The sequence below is a fragment of the Pinus tabuliformis genome, chromosome 9 (assembly GCF_031772625.1).
Source record: "Pinus tabuliformis cultivar Carrire ecotype Pingquan chromosome 9, CPIR1, whole genome shotgun sequence".
Classification (NCBI taxonomy): Eukaryota; Viridiplantae; Streptophyta; class Pinopsida; order Pinales; family Pinaceae; genus Pinus; species Pinus tabuliformis.
In genome coordinates, this window is record NC_142307.1 from 785,505,274 (window position 1) to 785,524,109 (window position 18,836).

At 38.4% G+C, this 18,836-nt stretch overlaps 1 protein-coding gene across 1 annotated transcript in view; it reads right to left on the reverse strand.

Annotated features, from left to right (window-relative positions):
* LOC149151086 (DNA damage-binding protein 1a-like) overlaps nucleotides 1-18,836 on the reverse strand; it is a 164,791-nt gene that overhangs the window by 94,154 nt on the left and 51,801 nt on the right. Inside the window, exons 3-4 of the mRNA XM_089443056.1 lie at nucleotides 7,402-7,461; nucleotides 6,916-7,007 (exon numbers count right to left, since the gene is read on the reverse strand). Of these exons, the coding sequence (XP_089299182.1) occupies nucleotides 6,916-7,007; nucleotides 7,402-7,461 (152 nt within the window). The remainder of the gene's footprint in view (nucleotides 1-6,915; nucleotides 7,008-7,401; nucleotides 7,462-18,836) is intronic.

An 18,836-nucleotide genomic window follows, 5' to 3' on the forward strand; every position in this document is an offset into this window, starting at 1 on the left:
CAGTAGAGAGAGAGAGATGTGATGAGATGAGTGAATCTAAATGAGGAAAAGTCCTCTTATATTTATACACAATGTTGGTGGGTGAATAGATGCGACTGTTGGGCTTCTGAGCCTACATGAGTTGTAGGTCGGCTTGATAATAATTCCATAATCAAAATAGATTCATATCTTCATGAATACTTATCGGAATTGGATGATCTTTATATCAATCCTACACCTCTCGACGAGAGGAATCTAATAAAAATATTATTAGCCATGAATAAGATGACCCACATGAAGTTTTGCCCTGGTTGCCAATTTTAACCGTATATAATGTATAAGAGGGAGAAATCGTGGTACATGAGTCACCCCGGACTTGATTTTTCCACCCTTCTTCATTTTCGTTTTGCCTTTTATGATTTTTCTTTGGTTAATTGCTCAGAGCTCAAGGATTAAGAGCATGATATGTAAGTTATAGCAGTGGATACCCCCGTTGCGGTGGGGCGGTTCATTTCCCACCAGGGGTTGGGACAATCATGGGTTCCTAAATGATAAAAGAGGCTCATCTAGGGCTTATAGGAACCAAGGTGATGGCCATGAGAATAGGGTAGAGCTCATACATTGGCTTTTTCCCACATGTTAAATGTGTTTGTCCCGACCATCTTTTGCATTTTGTGATATATTTTCCTGTTGAATGTGGCCAATTATGCTTTTACATTTCTTTTCAGCTGCATCAATCTCTGGGGCATCATTCTTGGCCCGACCCAAGGTGTGGGCAAGAGGAGGGGGAAGGCTAACCCTCTGTGGACCCAGTGGAGGAATGTGGACCCAGGTGGGAGGAATGATGAATGGGTTATAATGAGCGTAAGGGGAGTGATATATGTGGATGAGGGAGCGGGACCACATAACCAAAATCAGGGTTTCCCATGAAGTACCATCCCTAAAACCCAAAGGTCAGTAAAAGAGATCCCATGGGACTAGGTCCCAAAGTTAACATCCAAAATCGGTCTAGGAGACAAGAGAAGAGACCTAGCCCACTCTTTCCACCGAATCCCCCCATTAATGCATGCCCAAATGTTTCCATGATAAGTAAACTACAATAATCAATTACCAAATGACAAGGCATACCTTTAGGTTTGGGAGGCCCACCTTCAAACATACAATCATGACAGATGGTTGGCTCAGGTGGCGCTGAAGTGGCACAACAAGCTAGTTGGTGGTTACAAGGGGCTGTTGGCTGCCAGCTGAGGACCATCTTCTAGAACAAAAAGAATCTAGGGTACCACCAACAAAATGGTGGGTAACAGGGAGCGCAGTAATACTTCACACAAAGCTCACCTTTAAATGTCTAACTAGATCAAGTCCAGTAAACAAGTTACCTCGTTATATTAGAGATAATTAGATGGATAACCCTATTAAGTGTTTCCAACCCCCAAGGTGAATTGACTTGTCCCAAGTTAGCCCATCAATTCATAGGTGTGTCAAAATGGTGGCCGTGGAATGGGAAAGGCTTCAAGGCAAGGTTCCATAGCCAGGTGACCAACTAATAAATGTCCTACATCATGAGTGTTTGCATGTGACAATAAGGTAGGAGAATTACCTCTTTCCTCAACTTGCTTTTTCCACCCCTCAAGTGTGTATTTTACTTCTTTATGATTTGCTTCGATTAGGGTGCACAGCTTAGGAGCTTATTGTCGCTCAAACTAGCCATGTTGGCAAGGTTCAACCAAGGCTGCTATATAGTAAGAGCACTATAAAGAATACACTCACTATCACCTCAATGTATTACTCTCACTTTAGGTCAACTCCCACTAAATGCCACGGGTAGTATCCTTACAACAACTCAACCAAAGAAATAATAGACCAGTGCCTAGATGAAGTATATGGAAGAGCTAAAATAACCAAATTATAATCTCATTTGTGATGTAACAAAAAGTTATCGCATACCAACAATGAAAAAGTACTCAATATGCTAAGAAAATAAGCTTTAAACACCAAAAAATTCAATAAGATAGCTTATTACCACAATAGAAGACAAAATAACGATGTTATATGTGTAAGGGCACAAAAAAGATATAAAGAATTTTGAGATATAATTTTGTAAATAAAATGATTACAAATTGTTGGAATAAGGATATGATCATTTTTCCACAAGAGTCAAGGACAATGAATTATGTCTTCTCTTGATTTAGTATCTCAATCCTTGAGGTTTTGGAATGCTAGGTGAGACACCAAAGATACAACCCTAGCATCAAAACAAGACAAGTAATAGAATCAAAATTCCACTAGGAGAGTCAGAATCCTCCAACCAAGCAATCAACAATTATTGAATATAATGTTATTTACCTCTAGAGAGGGGAGTGAATCATGTCTCTTGAATGAATTAATAGAAGATGTGAGATGAACCCTATAACTCTTCCAATATTCCTTGGATAAATTAACTTAGCCTTGTTGTAACCTTGTGTTGCTCCAAAATTTTCCTTCGAAAAATACTTAATCAACCAAAAACAAAAGAAAAGAATTCACATGTACAACCTTTTGTCTCATGAAAAAATTCACATTTTTGATAGTTCAACAAGTTTACAATGATTTTTCAAGGAGGAGAAGGCTTATATTTATAGATGAGGTTCTTAAAAATAACCTCCTTGGTCTCGCACAAAATAAGTAGCTTACCATCCACAAAATTCTTGGAGTCTAAGTTAAAACATTTAATTTTTCAAATTTACATTGAAAAAACCCTAAACGAAAGAAAAATGCTACATAGATGAGGCCGTGAGAGGTCATTCTGACCCTAGATGACAAAATGTTCCACTTTTAATTGCATGGCTAACTTTCTTGTAAAATCAACTCTTCGTTGGTGGTCCAACAGCTTGATTTGACCTTGGTTTGACCCAACAACAACTAGGAAAAAGGAGGACGCCTCCTCAAAATTTGCTCCGTTAAAGTCTCAAATAATGCTTATTATCCTTCAAAATATGCCTTACATGAAAGCTCGTGCCTATAGTATAAGTCAAAGCTCTTCCATGAGGCATGGGAATGACTTTTCAAGCTCAAAAATTGGTCATAGAACCCTCAATAAATAACGTGACGTCAAACATAGAAGAAATAAATTTTCCTTGAAGGTGAAACATTCCCTTGGATTCTCTCTTTATTTGGCTTGGAATACTTGGAATATTGAACAACCTCCTTGACCTTGCTTATTTTCCTTGGATGATGGATTGGCCTTTCTCCAATGGTAAAAAATCTCCAATGGCTACATTACTTGTTGAGTAAACACTTGAAAATTGAATTAATTTTGGCTTAAGATTGCTTGAATTAGCCCTTCGGGGCTTTGCTTTTTCATTTATTCCTTCAAAGTCTTGCTTGAAAATGCTTCTTTTGCTTGCTTGAAGAATTTTTCCTCTCTTTCTTCCTGGGAATGCTAGCAGTTATCTTGACTCCAAGCGCTTTAACCTTTTCTTGGAGTAATTTGAAGTTGATACTTGAATAATTAGCCCTTGGGAGCCCTTGGGGGCTCCAAGTTACACGAATAGTCTCCAACATTCCGTTATTTGTCCCCATATTTATTTACACCATCCAATAGCCCCAAAGAGGATGATGTCATTGCCTACATGTGGAATAAATGCTTCAGAGCTTGGCTTGATGTCACTTTTCTTGAGTATTGAACTAACTTTGCTTATAGATGACATTTGTTTGTCCTATCTTCCTCAACCATTGCATCACCTACCTTCAAATCTTGTTGCTTGCAATGCCATATGGAAAGGCCTCTTGCCCCAAATGGGTCCATTGTTGTAACTAGATATCTGTGAGGGCACTCTAACTGCTTCAAAATACAAGCGGTCCATCTTAGCATGGAGAATCAAAAGGACACAGTCTTTGCCTCAAAAGACGTAACATGATGCCTCGAGAGATATAAATGAATTTGGAACTATAAGACTATCAAGATATAGAGTCAAGGCCAAAGGGGAGTGCAAAATACATAAGACACATGACACATGTGGAATAGGGGGGTGCAACGAGATTAGAGAGGACATTGTCAGGAAAAAGTACATGTGGTGATTACCTTTACAAGGCTTTATTGATGCAAGTGCTCCCTTAAACCATGATTCCTAGCAATGGCTATTCCATGACACCCACACACCATTCCAAGATATAAGAATATCCATCAAAGCAAGGAGTTACCACCCACCAATGGGAAGTCAACAGTGACATAGAGGCAAACATATCATGAAACAAACAATACCAAGAATAGCAATGGCCATCCACACCAACGGGGATCTAAGAGTCACTTTCACAAAAAAAACAAACCCACATGACTTTACAAGGTTATAAGGCACATCCTTTGGGCTTATATGGTGTGGCCAAAAAGTTCTAGAGTACCCCTGCTAAAACCCTAAGAAGATATATGTTGAAACTCCCTTCATCTTTTGAGAAAAGTCTAAGGTGGAATCACAATCAAATGAAAAAGGACTAGTGCAATGACAATTCTTACTTGTGATGCTGCAATATTCATTGATCCAATGATGGATGCAAATGATATAGTCGTGATAATGGGACAACCCATCAACATTATTCATAAAATACATGCTCAAGAGTGGCTCCAAAGGTGGCTTCAAAAAAAACCCACAAGTAGATTGTTACCCCTCTACTTTCATCAGTGATGTATGTAGATGTACAATGTGGAGACCAACCATATCTGAAAAAATATGATGTTCAATGACACATGGATGGAATTCTTAGCACTTGACACTCAACTTGTTGTTGTGTTTCAACCAATTTCTCAAAAAATAATGCCACTTGAAATCTCGTTGCCTAGCAACTTTTCCCTTAGTCTGCCAATCGTGTTATTGGTGAAATCCTGCATATCAACCATATTAGTGAATTGGTCTTCCCGGAATTCTTAGCACTTGACACTCAACATGTTGTTGTGTTTCAACCAATTTCCCAAAAAATAATGCCACTTGAAATCTCGTTGCCTAGCAACTTTTCCCTTAGTCTGCCAATCGTGTTATTGGTGAAATCCTGCATATCAACCATATTAGTGAATTGGTCTTCCCTCTCTTTAATTATGCTTTGTTGTCCACATGTCGCATAATCGCCATCTCATCTTTAGATTAATCATTGTTTATGTCATAAATGGGATCCCCGTTAAAATGGAAACAATTATGTTTTTGTCTTTCAATACAAAGAAACTCATCATTATTTTGAATGTCTTGACTATCACATATTTCCTTGACATCATTTTCTGAGGATGAGGCTCATGGGTGGGAGGACAGGGAAGATCTTCTTCATGCAAATCATCCTCAAGCTTTAGGATAGAAGCTTCACCATATTTACCTTCGATTTTGTAATACAACATGATGTGCGCATCCTAACATTCTAGTATTTCATGATCAAGAACAGCTGATGGGAATTCCATTTACTCCATTCTTTCTCTCACACACACACACACATATGAAGCTTACATTTGTCCAATACTTACTAAAATTGATTATCATTCGTCTTGAAGATAAATAGGGCAGATTTACGGATGTAAATCTGATGCAATAAAGTAATTTTGGGATCTGGTTTATGCTTGGAAAAGTGTACCCTAAGCATTGATGCTTGTTGGTATATGTTTGGTACCTCTTCTCATGGGCTACCTAATATTTTAGCCCCAAGCGTTAGTTCAATTGGTCGAGTCCCTGTCATTAAAGCTCTTTTTTGCTATTGAGGTCATGGGTTCAATTCTCTCGACACTCTTGGGGTTAGGCTCAATGATTGAGACGGTCGGAAGTGATCCCTTCAGGTGGATCTGCCCGATACAAATATTCCATGGACGAAGCAGCCACCAATCTTCGGGGTCTGTGAACCACATAAAAAAATGGGCTAAAAGTATGTCAGGTTGAAATGTGATAAAATATTGTCCACTGTTTGTTGTTGTAAACTAGTAATTTAGATTAACCCTAAGGCTCAAGTTTAAAAGGACTAGAGCATAAAAACCTCCTTGTGACAGGAAACTTTTGTTTCTCATTAATAGACAAAGGATGCAGAAATGGCTGAACTCCTAAAATGAAACAGAAGTCAATTCTTTATGCATGTGCCTTTGGCCATCATTACAATAAAAACCCTTGAGGGCATTACAAGAATTTCCCTAGAGAACGTGATGAGATTATGCTCTAACATTGAATCCATCTGAACCAATCAACTCTAAAACTCTAATTCACTGCTTCTCAAGAGCAACGCAGTCATTTCCACGGCTAAGTTGATTTGAGGGATTTGAACCTTGATTCTGTTGTTAACCCCCCACTTTTTCAAAGTCCCTTCACATATTTCTCCAGTGATATCTAAGGCATCGTTTCAAATATTATTGATTTCTATTTTGGGTCTAGACTCTCTACGTCTCCTCATGTAAAAGAACAAACACTTTCAGTCAAACAATTAAACAAAGATGCCAAAAGCTTTATACCTTGATCAATACAAAGTTAATGTAAATTACTAAATAAAAATAGCACACTTCCATTCCATGAGTATGATACCTAGAGTAGTTCTCGTAGATTTTCATGTAAGAGTTCTACATTTTCACTGAATGCAATTACTTTCATTTTAAATTAGTATTTATAATATATATTATACAAGAAAAGTTTCATGGCCAAATATATAATAGATATTATTTTTAACCTATCAGTTATACAAACATGTGAACACAATCGAATCTCGTGCAAACATTGGTTTATATATTACTTTCCATAAAGTACGATAGTTAGAGTAGTTCTCATACATTTATTCATTCAAGATTTCTACATCTTCACTAAATCCATATATTTTGATTTTACCTTAGTATCTGTATTATACATGAAAATATTTCACTCTTTTAACAGATATGTTGTTAACCTTTCAATGTTACAAACATGTATTCAAAATTGAATCTCAAGCAAACAGTGGCTTAATTATTACCTTATAACTAGCTGACTGGCTTGTGAATCCCATTCAAAAATGAAAGCCATACATCTTTCTGTTAAAAGAAAAAGTACATCGTGTTCCTCTTCCTGTTAGTAAAAGAGTGATAACACCCACATGTCAAAAATTATATAAGATATAGTACTCCGATCAAGAATAAAAGCCATACATCTTTCTGTTAAAAAGCACATGTTGTTCCTCATCCGGCTGGTAAAAGAGTAATGTACACACATGTCAAAAATTATGTAAATAAGATAAGAAAGAGGAAGACTCAACCATACATGCCAATACCAATAAATGGATTTGAATATCCCAATCAAGTGCATAAATGTAAGTACTCCTTTCAGTGGAGATGGAGAGGTTAAATTCAGGTAAATTTAAAATTTAAAGCATAATAGAAAAAAAATGCAAATAAAACTTAATAAAAAGAAATTTAAGAAACTAACTCTCAATTAGCATTATGAAAAATTAAAATATACTCACTCGAGGTTTGAAAAGATTAAGTGATGCAATTCGCCCATAGATTGGTGTATCTAACAGTAACTATCACAATCAAGTATTAAGAATTAGATCACATACTATCCATTTATTGCAAACATCTTAACTGAATAAGATCAATATAAACATATAATTATCTCATTTTAATGCTTTCACTGTTTGTATTTTTACTTGTATATATGTTTCTTTCTTTTTTTATATTAGGAGCCTACCTAAAAACCAAACTATGTTGTTCTTTCTTCTCTTTATAATATATCTATATTTTTATTTTCAATACTTATCAATAGACAAATTACGCAACTAACCATCATAGAAATGTTTGACACAGTTTCACCTTTTTATAATCATTAAAAAATAACAATGGAAAAATGAAGTTAATGCTATATGCAGCATAATATGAATTTCCTTCCATGATGATTAAGAGAAAATTCAAAGTATTAATATGCTAAAACATATTATCATTCATAAATGAACATATAGGTACATATAAGATACCAAATTAAATATATCACATGCTTCAAATTGTTAAAGAATAATTAACATAAAAATATATATTAACAAAATTGTATGAATTTCAAGCAATAATGAGCTTTGCATTTATTTACAGCGTTCCAAGGGGGGGTGCATTTCCCCAATGTGGGCGATGTGACTCCCCAAAAGGGGTGCTTCTGGGCATCCCCTATCGTCCCCCCTCGAATTTGTCTAATAACACTTAATGTAGAGGACCTAGCATTGAGATTGACTCCATGTTAATTTTATTTTCAATCCTCATTGTCCATTTTTACCTTTCAATTTTAACTGTGTGACACTAGATATTGATGACCACCGATTATTGACTCCTCACTCTTAACTATTTTTGAGTTTGAGACTTTGAGTTATATTAATTTCGAATTTAGTGATTTACTATTTTAGTGTTCAAACTTACTTCAATATATAGTATATAGTATATAGTAATATACTAGTCTATTTTGCTTTTAAATTTTAATTTAGATTCTAGAATGATGAATGATGAATTTAATTTTTAAATCAATGTAGATTATAGAATGGTGAATGATTCGGATAAATATATTTGAATATTTCATTATTGAATCTCATGGTATCGATGAATGATGTTTGTTTCAAAATGAATGATGAGGATGGATCAATGTATGTCATTATTTAATTCAATTATGAATTTAAATTTTATGTGGGGATCAATGTATTAACTATAACTATTAGTCTATTTATGCTTTCATTATTGAATATGAACTTGAATTATATATGTGTGTGTGTGTGTGTGTACCCCGACGTCCCCCCACACCCCCAAAATTTCCCTAAAATTTGAGGGTACTCCCACACCCCCAAAATTTCCCTAAAATTTGAGGGTAGTCCCACACATCCCCCCTGTGTGTCTCCTCGCACCCACGTCTCTCCGAACCAGAGTCTTGGTGGAACATAGTTTATTTATTTCATACTATAAATAAGTCATTAAATAACATCATGGCATTATATTATAGTGAATATTGGTTGAAATGACTTATTTATTTGCAAATTTTATTACTAAATTCATGAACTAGTCATATCATGTATTTTTAAAGGCTTTGAAGAAGATGTTAATAAAACTTGAGAAAGGGAAACTTCTATAGAAGAGGAGTTATTCTATTGATTCTTAATTTCTTTGGGTTAAGTTGGGTTTAACTTTAAAGTGACTAGTACAAATTACAATGTCGTACCAAAATAAATTACACCCTAAATCATCTAAATTCTTGTAAGGTGCAATATGCTCCTTGAAAAGAGCATAATCTACCTTCGAGTAAATCCTAATTCAAAGGTACATTGTGTGCAAATTTAGAAGGGAAAACTAAAGTGAAAGGAATATATTCAAATGAGGAACTCCCTTAAAAAGGGCTACCAAAGCCCAAAATATCTACTAAAGTGTCTGAGTGAAAGCTACAAAGTATTCCTTCATTGGATACAAACACAACAGGAATTAATTGGATATGGATGCTTTCTTGCTATGGGTTGGCTAGAGATTTATTTGGATATACCACCTTTTTGCTGAGAGTTGGATATGTTGCCACAAAATCTAGTAGGCCTTGGAGAGGGGTGACCTACAAGCCTATCACTAGACCAAAGGACAACAATAAGGTAGTAGCCCACTATCACCACAGCTACTACCCCCCACTCTTTATGGAATTTTACCAATGGGAGGAGTCCTAGTATAAGGTTGCCTACAATGGATATTCTAGGTTTCAACGTATAAGGTGACTAAGAGGCTTCTAAGAGAAAGGCACAACTTAGGTACAAGGCTCCAACAATGAAGAAGAAGCAATTTGCTTTCCTTAGAGAGGCCAAATTGAGGAAATGTGAGACCTAGGGTTCGATTGATAGGTTGAGAGTTGGGATGAAGTAAGGTCAAGGAGCAAAGAAAAGGTTTCCAATAGTTAGGTAAAGCCAAATGAAACCTTCGACAAGCCCTCAAGTTGACACTATAACCTTACTAGGGTTTATCCTAGGGTGAACAACTAGGGCAAGAGACTTAATGGATGAAAACAAAAAGAATGACCACCAAAGGGAATGATTTTGAGGCAACCACTACGACCCTTAATGTGGAGACCTTCCAAACCAAAAATTTCTTTTCCTAGCCAATTCGCACTAAGCCCTAGTTAAGTCCCTTGGCCTTAAGAGGGTTGAATTATAGAAGAGAGAAAAAATGGATTTATGGATAAGAATTGACTTGATCACCAACAATGGATGGCCAGTGCCTAGTCCTAGGGTTGATGGAGTCTATGGATTCTTGAGATTGGCTAGAACTTGCAAAGGAGTAAGGATATTTTGATGCCCTAGCATCAAAACCATAACTATTACCTTTTTTAGGGATCAAAATTGAATTGGGAGAGCTAATGTAAGATCACTAAGGAGATTGTCATTCACATATCATACAATGAGTAATGCATGCAATAATATGACCTAGTTTTCAATACAATTGATATTCAACAAAATTAGGGCACAATATTTAACCTAGATCATCAATTTATTCCATACATTAGACATGAAATCAGAAATTTTCAATAAAAAGGCACTTACAAGATAATATGCATGTACAATCCAATCATTGATCCAAGGAAACTTCTCCAAAGATAAAACAAAACTCCAAAACACAATATGCTCCATAGATCACATCTCTCTAATAGGTACAAGAGACCGAAATTCTCACAAGAGAGGCCAAATTCACAAGTGATAATGATGAAAATGAAATAGTCCGCTCCTCTATTTATATGAGGAGGATGGAGTTCTAATTTTGCTTAAAATCACCTAACAAATAAGTAAAATCATAATGATGCATTGGGTTACAAGCCAACCCACTAGCTCTCAACATAAAAGCAAAAGATAGCTAGGTGCGAGTCATGACGCCTCTTAGGCTGACATCATCCATAGGAGATGCTCCAAAGCATAAGCACCTAAAAATCATCCTTTGAGGGTTGGCCCTCAAATCTCTATCAATGGCTCTCTGTGATCCACAAATCCACGTGGAGCACCACAAATGGGTCTCCTGGGCTCCCAACTGCTCAAAAGTCCATCTATGCTCCAATGTTGAGGGCTTTCCCGGTGCTACTAGCCCTCCCAAGTCTCTGAAGGTGAGAGAATCCTCATCTAGGCCCTGAATCAATTGCCATCCCTCATAAGGTGGTAAAGTTGACTTGGTGGCATGTTGGGTCCAGGGGTATCATCTTGAACACTCATCAAATGTAGTGCAAAGTGGCAGAACGTCTTGGGTGTAGGAGGTGCCCAGGGTTAAGTATGATGTGTTACTTCTTTGAGACCCAAGGCTCTCAACACTTCACCTATGGGTGTCAATATATTTCTCTAGAGGCTTGGGTACCTGTGGGTAAGGTGCCTAGAACATGGTTTGTTCAACCACCTATCTCACAACATAAAGTCTAAATGAAAGTAACTAGTCATCAGAGACCATAATCATTTTTGCATCTAAGTGAACCAAGATTGAATATAAAAGGTCCATTTAATACTTCAAATAAGGCTTCCTTTCCAAAATTAGGGCCTTGAACTCGCAATGGTATTTCCTCCCAAGATAGGAGTGTCTAAAGGACAACCTATTAGGTGTTTCCAGCCCAAGGGGGAGCAACATTTCCTCAATCGACCCTTCAATTGATAGGTGTTAGTGAATAGTAATGATTTTACAAAAAGGAGAAGACTTCGTGGCCAAGTGCCATGGTCAAATAGTCCAACATGAACTGGAGCGTAATTGTTACATAGATATGTTATAATGCCAACGATATGCCAAAAATACTAGAGGATTGACAAGATTGACAGTCTTTTTATGTTGGAGATACAACTAGGAGAATCGATAATCATAGTGATAATATATTGGTTTTGCTAAAGATGTTGGTTTGAAGTTTCATTTGCCTGGTACCATAGACATAGAAGTATGGAGCAATGTTGTTCATTTTATCCACCTCTAGAAAACTTGAACACTGTCAGAAGGAACATTGTTCAAAGGTAAAGGCATATCAGAAAGAAGGATGTATCGCATTCATAACATATGAATGTGATCATTGGCAATAGCTTGAGTGTCACATTGAATCATGGAGAGAGAAGAACAAAAGGAACATCCTCTACATGTTTACGACAAGGAGATCCAGTTGAGTCGGACATGATTTCCACATGCTATAAATGTGGCATAGCAAGTGTCATAGCTTGGGTTGATTCCAAGAGTATAGTGCACAGTCCACTAGTATTGTTGTTGAAGGGGAGTGCTTGGTCTTCAGAGAGCAACTTGGGCTAATTGAGATGACCCTTTCAAACAAGGGTCCTAGTTGATCAATAACACTAAGCAGTGTTCTTCCCCCCTAGTTGAGCTACCAGGGTGAGGAATGGAGCTATAGGGCTTCTAGAGATGAGAGACCTGTGACCGATAGGGCATTGAGACCTGGGATCTCCCCTAGTCAAAGTATGCTCTAGTTAGCGTCCTACCCACTATGTGGGATAACCTCTCTCATCTGACCAATGGGTTGAGGGACTTGGGATAGTGTGATCCCTACCCCTTGTAGTGGGTGGGTCTCACCCAAGTTGGTGGATGCAAGTGTTCTACCATCTAACTCTTTTGGGTTAAGATGGATGGTTAGGGACAATAGGGTAGAGTGTGATCCTTACATTGATCTCACCTATTGCAGGGACTTTGGGATAGAGTGTAATCCATACACTTAGGGTAGGTTGGTCTCGTCCATTGTCTTTGGTTCCAAGTGGTAGCCATGGCTCCCCGATGACAATGATGATGATAATTTTGGGTGGTAGTTGAGTCTCCCCGATGGTGATAGAAACAGGGTGGTAGTTGGAGTTCCCTTGCAACATTTCTTCTTCTTTAGATTCGAGAATGTTCAACATGAGATGAGAAAAAACAAGCATAGATGGTACATGATGATAGGATGACATGATGATCGATGGTCAGATATTGGCAAGAGGAATTCTCCCGAGTTGAGAGGGAGTGTTAAATTGTGCAACTAGGGCCAAATTCCATTCTTGATGGCTCATTTGATGGAGATAATCATTGCATTGAATTCCTCTTTTCGAGAGGATCAAAATTGACTTTTGAAGCACTCAATTTGGATAAGGTAAAGTGGATTTTTGAGGTCAAGCCAACAAACACAAAATTGTTAAGGTCAACCTTAGGTCAAATGACACATCTCAAGTTGCATATAAATACAAGATGAGTCCTCATTTTTCACATCATCAAATCACAATGTATCTTCTCTCTCCTCATTCTATTGGTTCATACAACTCAAAATTGGAAGGAATCTCACACATGCGGAGAATAGGTGGTTGTTTCAATAAGCCGAATTTCAACATTATTGCAGGGAGTTGACCATCGTTGACTTAAAGTATTTGACCTCCTTTGACTACGGTTTTTGGGTAAACATAGTGGAAACTTTATATATCTCTAGGCCACATTGGAAGACACAAAGATCAAGAAAATCTGGGTTAGTTGACCAGTGTTGACCTCAGGGCTGACCACAAATTTGACCACAGCAAGAAGAGCAGACTTTGACCAAGTGTTTTGGGACTATTTTGAGGTTACTTTGACCAACTTTTGAGGCCGAATTTGAATATCCTTGAACGAGTTGCTAGACCACTGTTTTGACCCTTGATCATTGATTGGTTAGGGTTGACTTTGCTACTATTTACTGTTGTTGATCGGGACAAATTTGCAAAAGGATTTGACTATTGTTGACTTCTCTCTCTCCTTTGTTTCTAATTTGGATAGTTGTTTGGCATATTTGGATGTTGGATATTGACATTGTATATTGGCTAGTCAAAGTTTGGCTTTGACTCTGGACGATGTACTCTCTCTGTTGAACTTTTGAAGACAATCTAATAGAAGAATATTTGCAAGGGTTTTCCCCCTAGTGGGGTTTTTCCCTGGTCATTGACCAAATATTGTGTCTCTTATCTCTTGGTTGTCTTTCATTGTGCATTTGAATAATTGTTCTATCTACTATTGCTCTACTATCACTGGTTAAATTGAAGAAGTGGAAATTGTTAAATTGGACGCTATTGGATATTGTTGAAGTAATAGTTGCAACATAGAACAATTGATGAAAAATTAACATGGTATCAGAGCTAAGGTGAAGACAAGCCCAAGAGACATAGAGCAAGAGCATCTATCTTCTAAGCAGTGGATTGAAAAGGGGAAAATCTTTTGGCAAGATGTCTACCTCTTATTTCAAGGAGAAAAGGGGAAAATCTTTTGGCAAGATGTCTCCTCTTATTTCAAGGACAATAAAAAGTTAGCTGACTCATTTGGATTTGCAGCATGGAAGACTAGAATCAATGTCATTTTAGATGAGTATGATGTCTTGGAGTACATGGAAGGAAAGATTTCACCACCACCAAAAAATGCTCCTCAAGCTACCAAATCCAAGTATAAGAAAGGTGAGATTAAAGTTAAGAAGATCATTTACTCGTTTATATTTCATCCTTGAAGACTTCCAAAGAAATGTATAATAAGATTGTGGGCATGTATGAGGTAAACAATTTGAGCCACATAATGGAATTGAAAAATCAACTCAAGGAGTCTAAGTTGCATAAGGGAGAAATTGTGCAATCATTCTTCATAAGAATCACTGAGATCATGGAACAACTTCAGACTACTCAAGAAATTAGACTTGATATGGAATTGGTGATGACAACCCTTAGTGGTATTCCTTCATCATGGGACATGTTCATTACTTCTATCAACAACAGGGAAAGGATCCCTTCTTTTAATGAGCTACTTGCTTTATGCAATCAAGAGGAAAGACTAATGATATCTAGAGGAAGAATTCAAAATCCAAATGAAGGAGAACCCACTGCCTTCATTGCTCAAGGCAAGAAGAACGTGATGAAAGGAAAGGGAAAGCCATCTAAATCAAGAATACATCCTCAATCCAATCGAGACTCCAAGGATTCAAGAAGACGAGATAGAGATGTTGAATGCTACAATTGTCATCATAAGGGTCACTATGCTCGAGATTATCCTAAAAAGAGAGATGCCCCAAAAACTCTTCAAGGTCCTACAACAATAACTGTGGCTTCAACAACAACAAGTCATATGAAAGAAGAGATGATAGAAGAAATGGAAGAAGGAATAAAAGAAGAAGAGACTCTCCTGATGATCATGAAGATAGCTATCGTCCACCAAAGAGGTCAAGGAATTCCAGGTATGAAAGTAATGCTACTAATCAATCTGAATATATTCTTATTTCCGCATTATCTAGTTCATCTCCTTTGGATACTTGGGATAGTTGGCTAGTTGATAGTGGGGCCTCTCATCACTTCTTTGGATATAAGGAGGTTCTCTCTAATTTGGTAGAGAGGGAGACCAATTTGAAGATTATTCTTGGTGACAATACCACTCATCCCGTAAAGGGATTTGGTTCTGTCAAATTTCATTTGAACTCTGGGGAATTTGTTTTGCTTCATGATGTGATGTATGTGTTGGGATTGAAGAAGAATTTGGTATCGATATCTGCTTTGGAGGATAAAGGAATGAGGGTTGCATTCATCAAAGGAAAAGTACTTACTTGGCCTATTGGATCCTATATGAGAAATGCCTTCACATTGGGATCTAGGTTTGAAGGACTCTATAGAGTCACTAGAAGAACTCTTCTAGCTATGGTCCATAATACAAATCATCAAAAGCGAGATGTGGCACCAAAGGTTGGCCCATATACATTATGAAGCTCTTCCAAAATTGAAGAAGTTAATCTTTGGTATCCCCGATGTTCAAGCTCAACATGATGGAGTATGCCCTTGGTGCACCAGTGGAAAGAAGACAAGGGGACCATTCCTCTCTAGCAAAAACAAGACGAAAGACATCCCTCATATCTTCATTTTGATATATGTGGTCCAATGCCCGTGCACTCACTTGGGGGTCATCTCTATTACATCACCTTCATTAACGATTTCTCAAGGAAGACATGGATATATTATTTGAAGCACAACGATGAGGCCTTCGAAACGTTCAAGGAATTCAAGGCTTTGGTCGAAAATCATATAGAGAAGAAAATAAAGATCTTCAAGTCCGACAATGGCGGGGAATACATCTCAAATGAATTTATAAACTTCTACAAGAAGGAAGGAATTAAGAAGGAGACTAGTGTGCCCTACACTCCCGAAAAAAATGGAGTAGCTGAAAGAAAGGACAGGTCCATCATGGAAGCTTCCTGAGCCATGCTCCACAATCAAAAGTTACCTAAGTTCCTTTGGGCTAAAGAAACAAACACAACGGTATATGTTCAAATCAAGTTGCAGTATATGTTCCTATGTGTTTCCATGTGTCGAAGGACAAAAGAAACAAGCTGGAAGCTATAGGAAGGAAAGGTACGTTTGTTGGATATAATGAAGATTCTAAAGCATTTAGAATATATATTCCAGGTCAAAGGAAGGTTGAAATTAGCAGGGATGTAACATTTGATAAAGATGTTGCACTTGGAAAAGCGAAGGACCTTCCTCCACCCACTCCTCCTGATAACAAGAGTGATGATATGGATATACTAGAAGGTCCTTCTGTGCCTAAATCTGAGAAGGATATCATTGATGATTCCATGGATCCTATGGACCTGTTGACAGTGTTGGACCCAACAACATGTCAGGGGATCTCCCCGGTAAGAAGTCCCAATTAGACCTCAGACCGTTTGGTGTAGGATTCCCAGCAGTAGGTCGTACGGTATCGCCTTGACCACAGTTTCGCACAAAGGCAAGTAAGATGTCCCTGTTGGTAGCAAGGGTGTGATATATGCAGTAAGTCAAGGAAGGTGCATGAGCGGTTCTAACACACGGAGGGTGAGGTGAGTGCGCCCCTTGGAAACCTATGATAGCACGGAGTTAAGAAGGGAACACACGAGAAAAGATGCATCACAACATGGAAGGCAAGTTAGATAGCAATCCAAAGTGATGGTTAAACCAACAGCACATTTCAGTGAGATTCATACATACATATACAGAAATAGCTACACATGCATGCGTAGGCAAACAGATACATATATCATATAGAGTAAACAAATAGCTGAAATACAATACGACATATGCATGAAACGTGTTGGCTCTGTTATATTAAGTGTAAGTTCCAATCATACAAACAACCATGACCAACCACTAGTTTTGACAGCAAAACGTTACAGTCACTACCGCCTACTCCTCCAAAGAGATATACTAGCTCTGCGTAGTGGAGAAGCCAAGGCTCATTACAACACTGTCCAGGCTTTCTTTAAGATACTCCTATTGGAAGCTTGGCTGACCAAAATCCTTTACAATGAGTTATGAGGGACTAGTTATAGCAAAGGGTGGGGTGGCCCTTGACATTCCACTTTGTGACAGTTCATCTACCTCATGAATCTTCGTCTACTCTATGACTGTTACATCCAACTATCGACACTTGACAACACGTTACATTACAATGCACATGTGCCCATGTGAGACAAAATGGCTTGAGCAAGCCATGCAAGACATCACTGACACTCAGACCGTTGTGGTGAGACCAACTCTTTGACATCCTTGTGATGGTGAAGGTGGTGAGTTGATGCCAATCTTGGTCATCCATGATGGTGTCCGTGTGCTCAACGATGATATCTTGTTGAAGCTAACTCTTGCCTCCATTGCATCCAGGTGCACTGATATGGCTCCTCCATCCAACTCGCCTGATAGCATGTGCATGGTATTCTGGGTGCGACCAGACCAGCAACATGTTGATGCATAGTGTCTATGCTGCTCTCCAAGAATGTGTTGGTGGACGTGCGCATCAAATTCTCAAAGTACATGTTCAGCTCCAGTTGGATTTGCTTCTTGTCTTCGCCTCGATGAGTGTGCCAAATGGGTGGGATTTCATGCGTGCGCACAATGACATGCATGCTACTAAATTCCCTTGCATGCAATCAACAGCATTGCTCACCTTGTTTGCTCCATGCCAGCTACTGGGCTAGATCTATAACTTGTACGAGCGCAGTTTCATTCGTCTGTGCATGTTGCACCCCCTGTTGTACCTATTCCTGCTGCAACTCATTCTCTCCTCTATGCAGCTACTATTCTTCCTTGAGTTGCTGCTTCAGCACATGCAACTCCTTCTCTGTTCGTTCTTTACATTCGCACAATATTTGTGTCGCATTGTCACCTCATAGCCTCGATCCCCAAAATTGCTTTCATTACAAGTGGATCTGCTTGAGCTTGCAACTTTGTTCCGCCTTTGTGCTGTCAACAACCTTCCTCTTGTGTTCGTTGCATGAAGGTATACTGCCTTCAGCTATCGCTGATGGTGCTGCTTGCTGTGATGTTGCTGCCATCTTATCTTGATGTCCTTATCTACGAACAACTTAATGTCTTCGTGGGTAGGCAAGTTCATAGACACTTGATCGACTGCATCCCCAAATGTGCTCTGAACAGTGTCTTCGACTCTACTCTCCTGGAAGCCATTGTACCTGTGCTACTAAGAGGCAGATGAAAATCTACGATACCTTGAGACATGGCAACACTCATTGAAAGCAATCTTTCACTCGAAAACCAAAACGAACATGAGAATTGGCTTGCAACATACCTGTGTGACTGATCGTGAAGGTTGCGCAATTTCCCCCGAGAGGTCAGGAGACTGACTGCCAAAACTGTGCAAGGCACAATCCAAGTTGTCAGGAGGCTGGCTGACTGCTGGAACTGCGCAATGCATAGTCCAGTTTGGCCTGCTGAGGACTGAAATTGCACAATGTGACATGCAACCAACAAATTGCATTACACAGTTTCTGGGGCCAGCAGGACACTGCCTCCAAGAATTGAGTAATGCAAGTCTGGAGGTCAGTGTTGGGCCAGACTTGCGCAATTTTTGAAGGGAAGGCAGAGCCTTCACTTCCAAAAATGTGCAGTGCTAGCCAAGCAGGGCACGGTGCAAACAAGAGTGAATG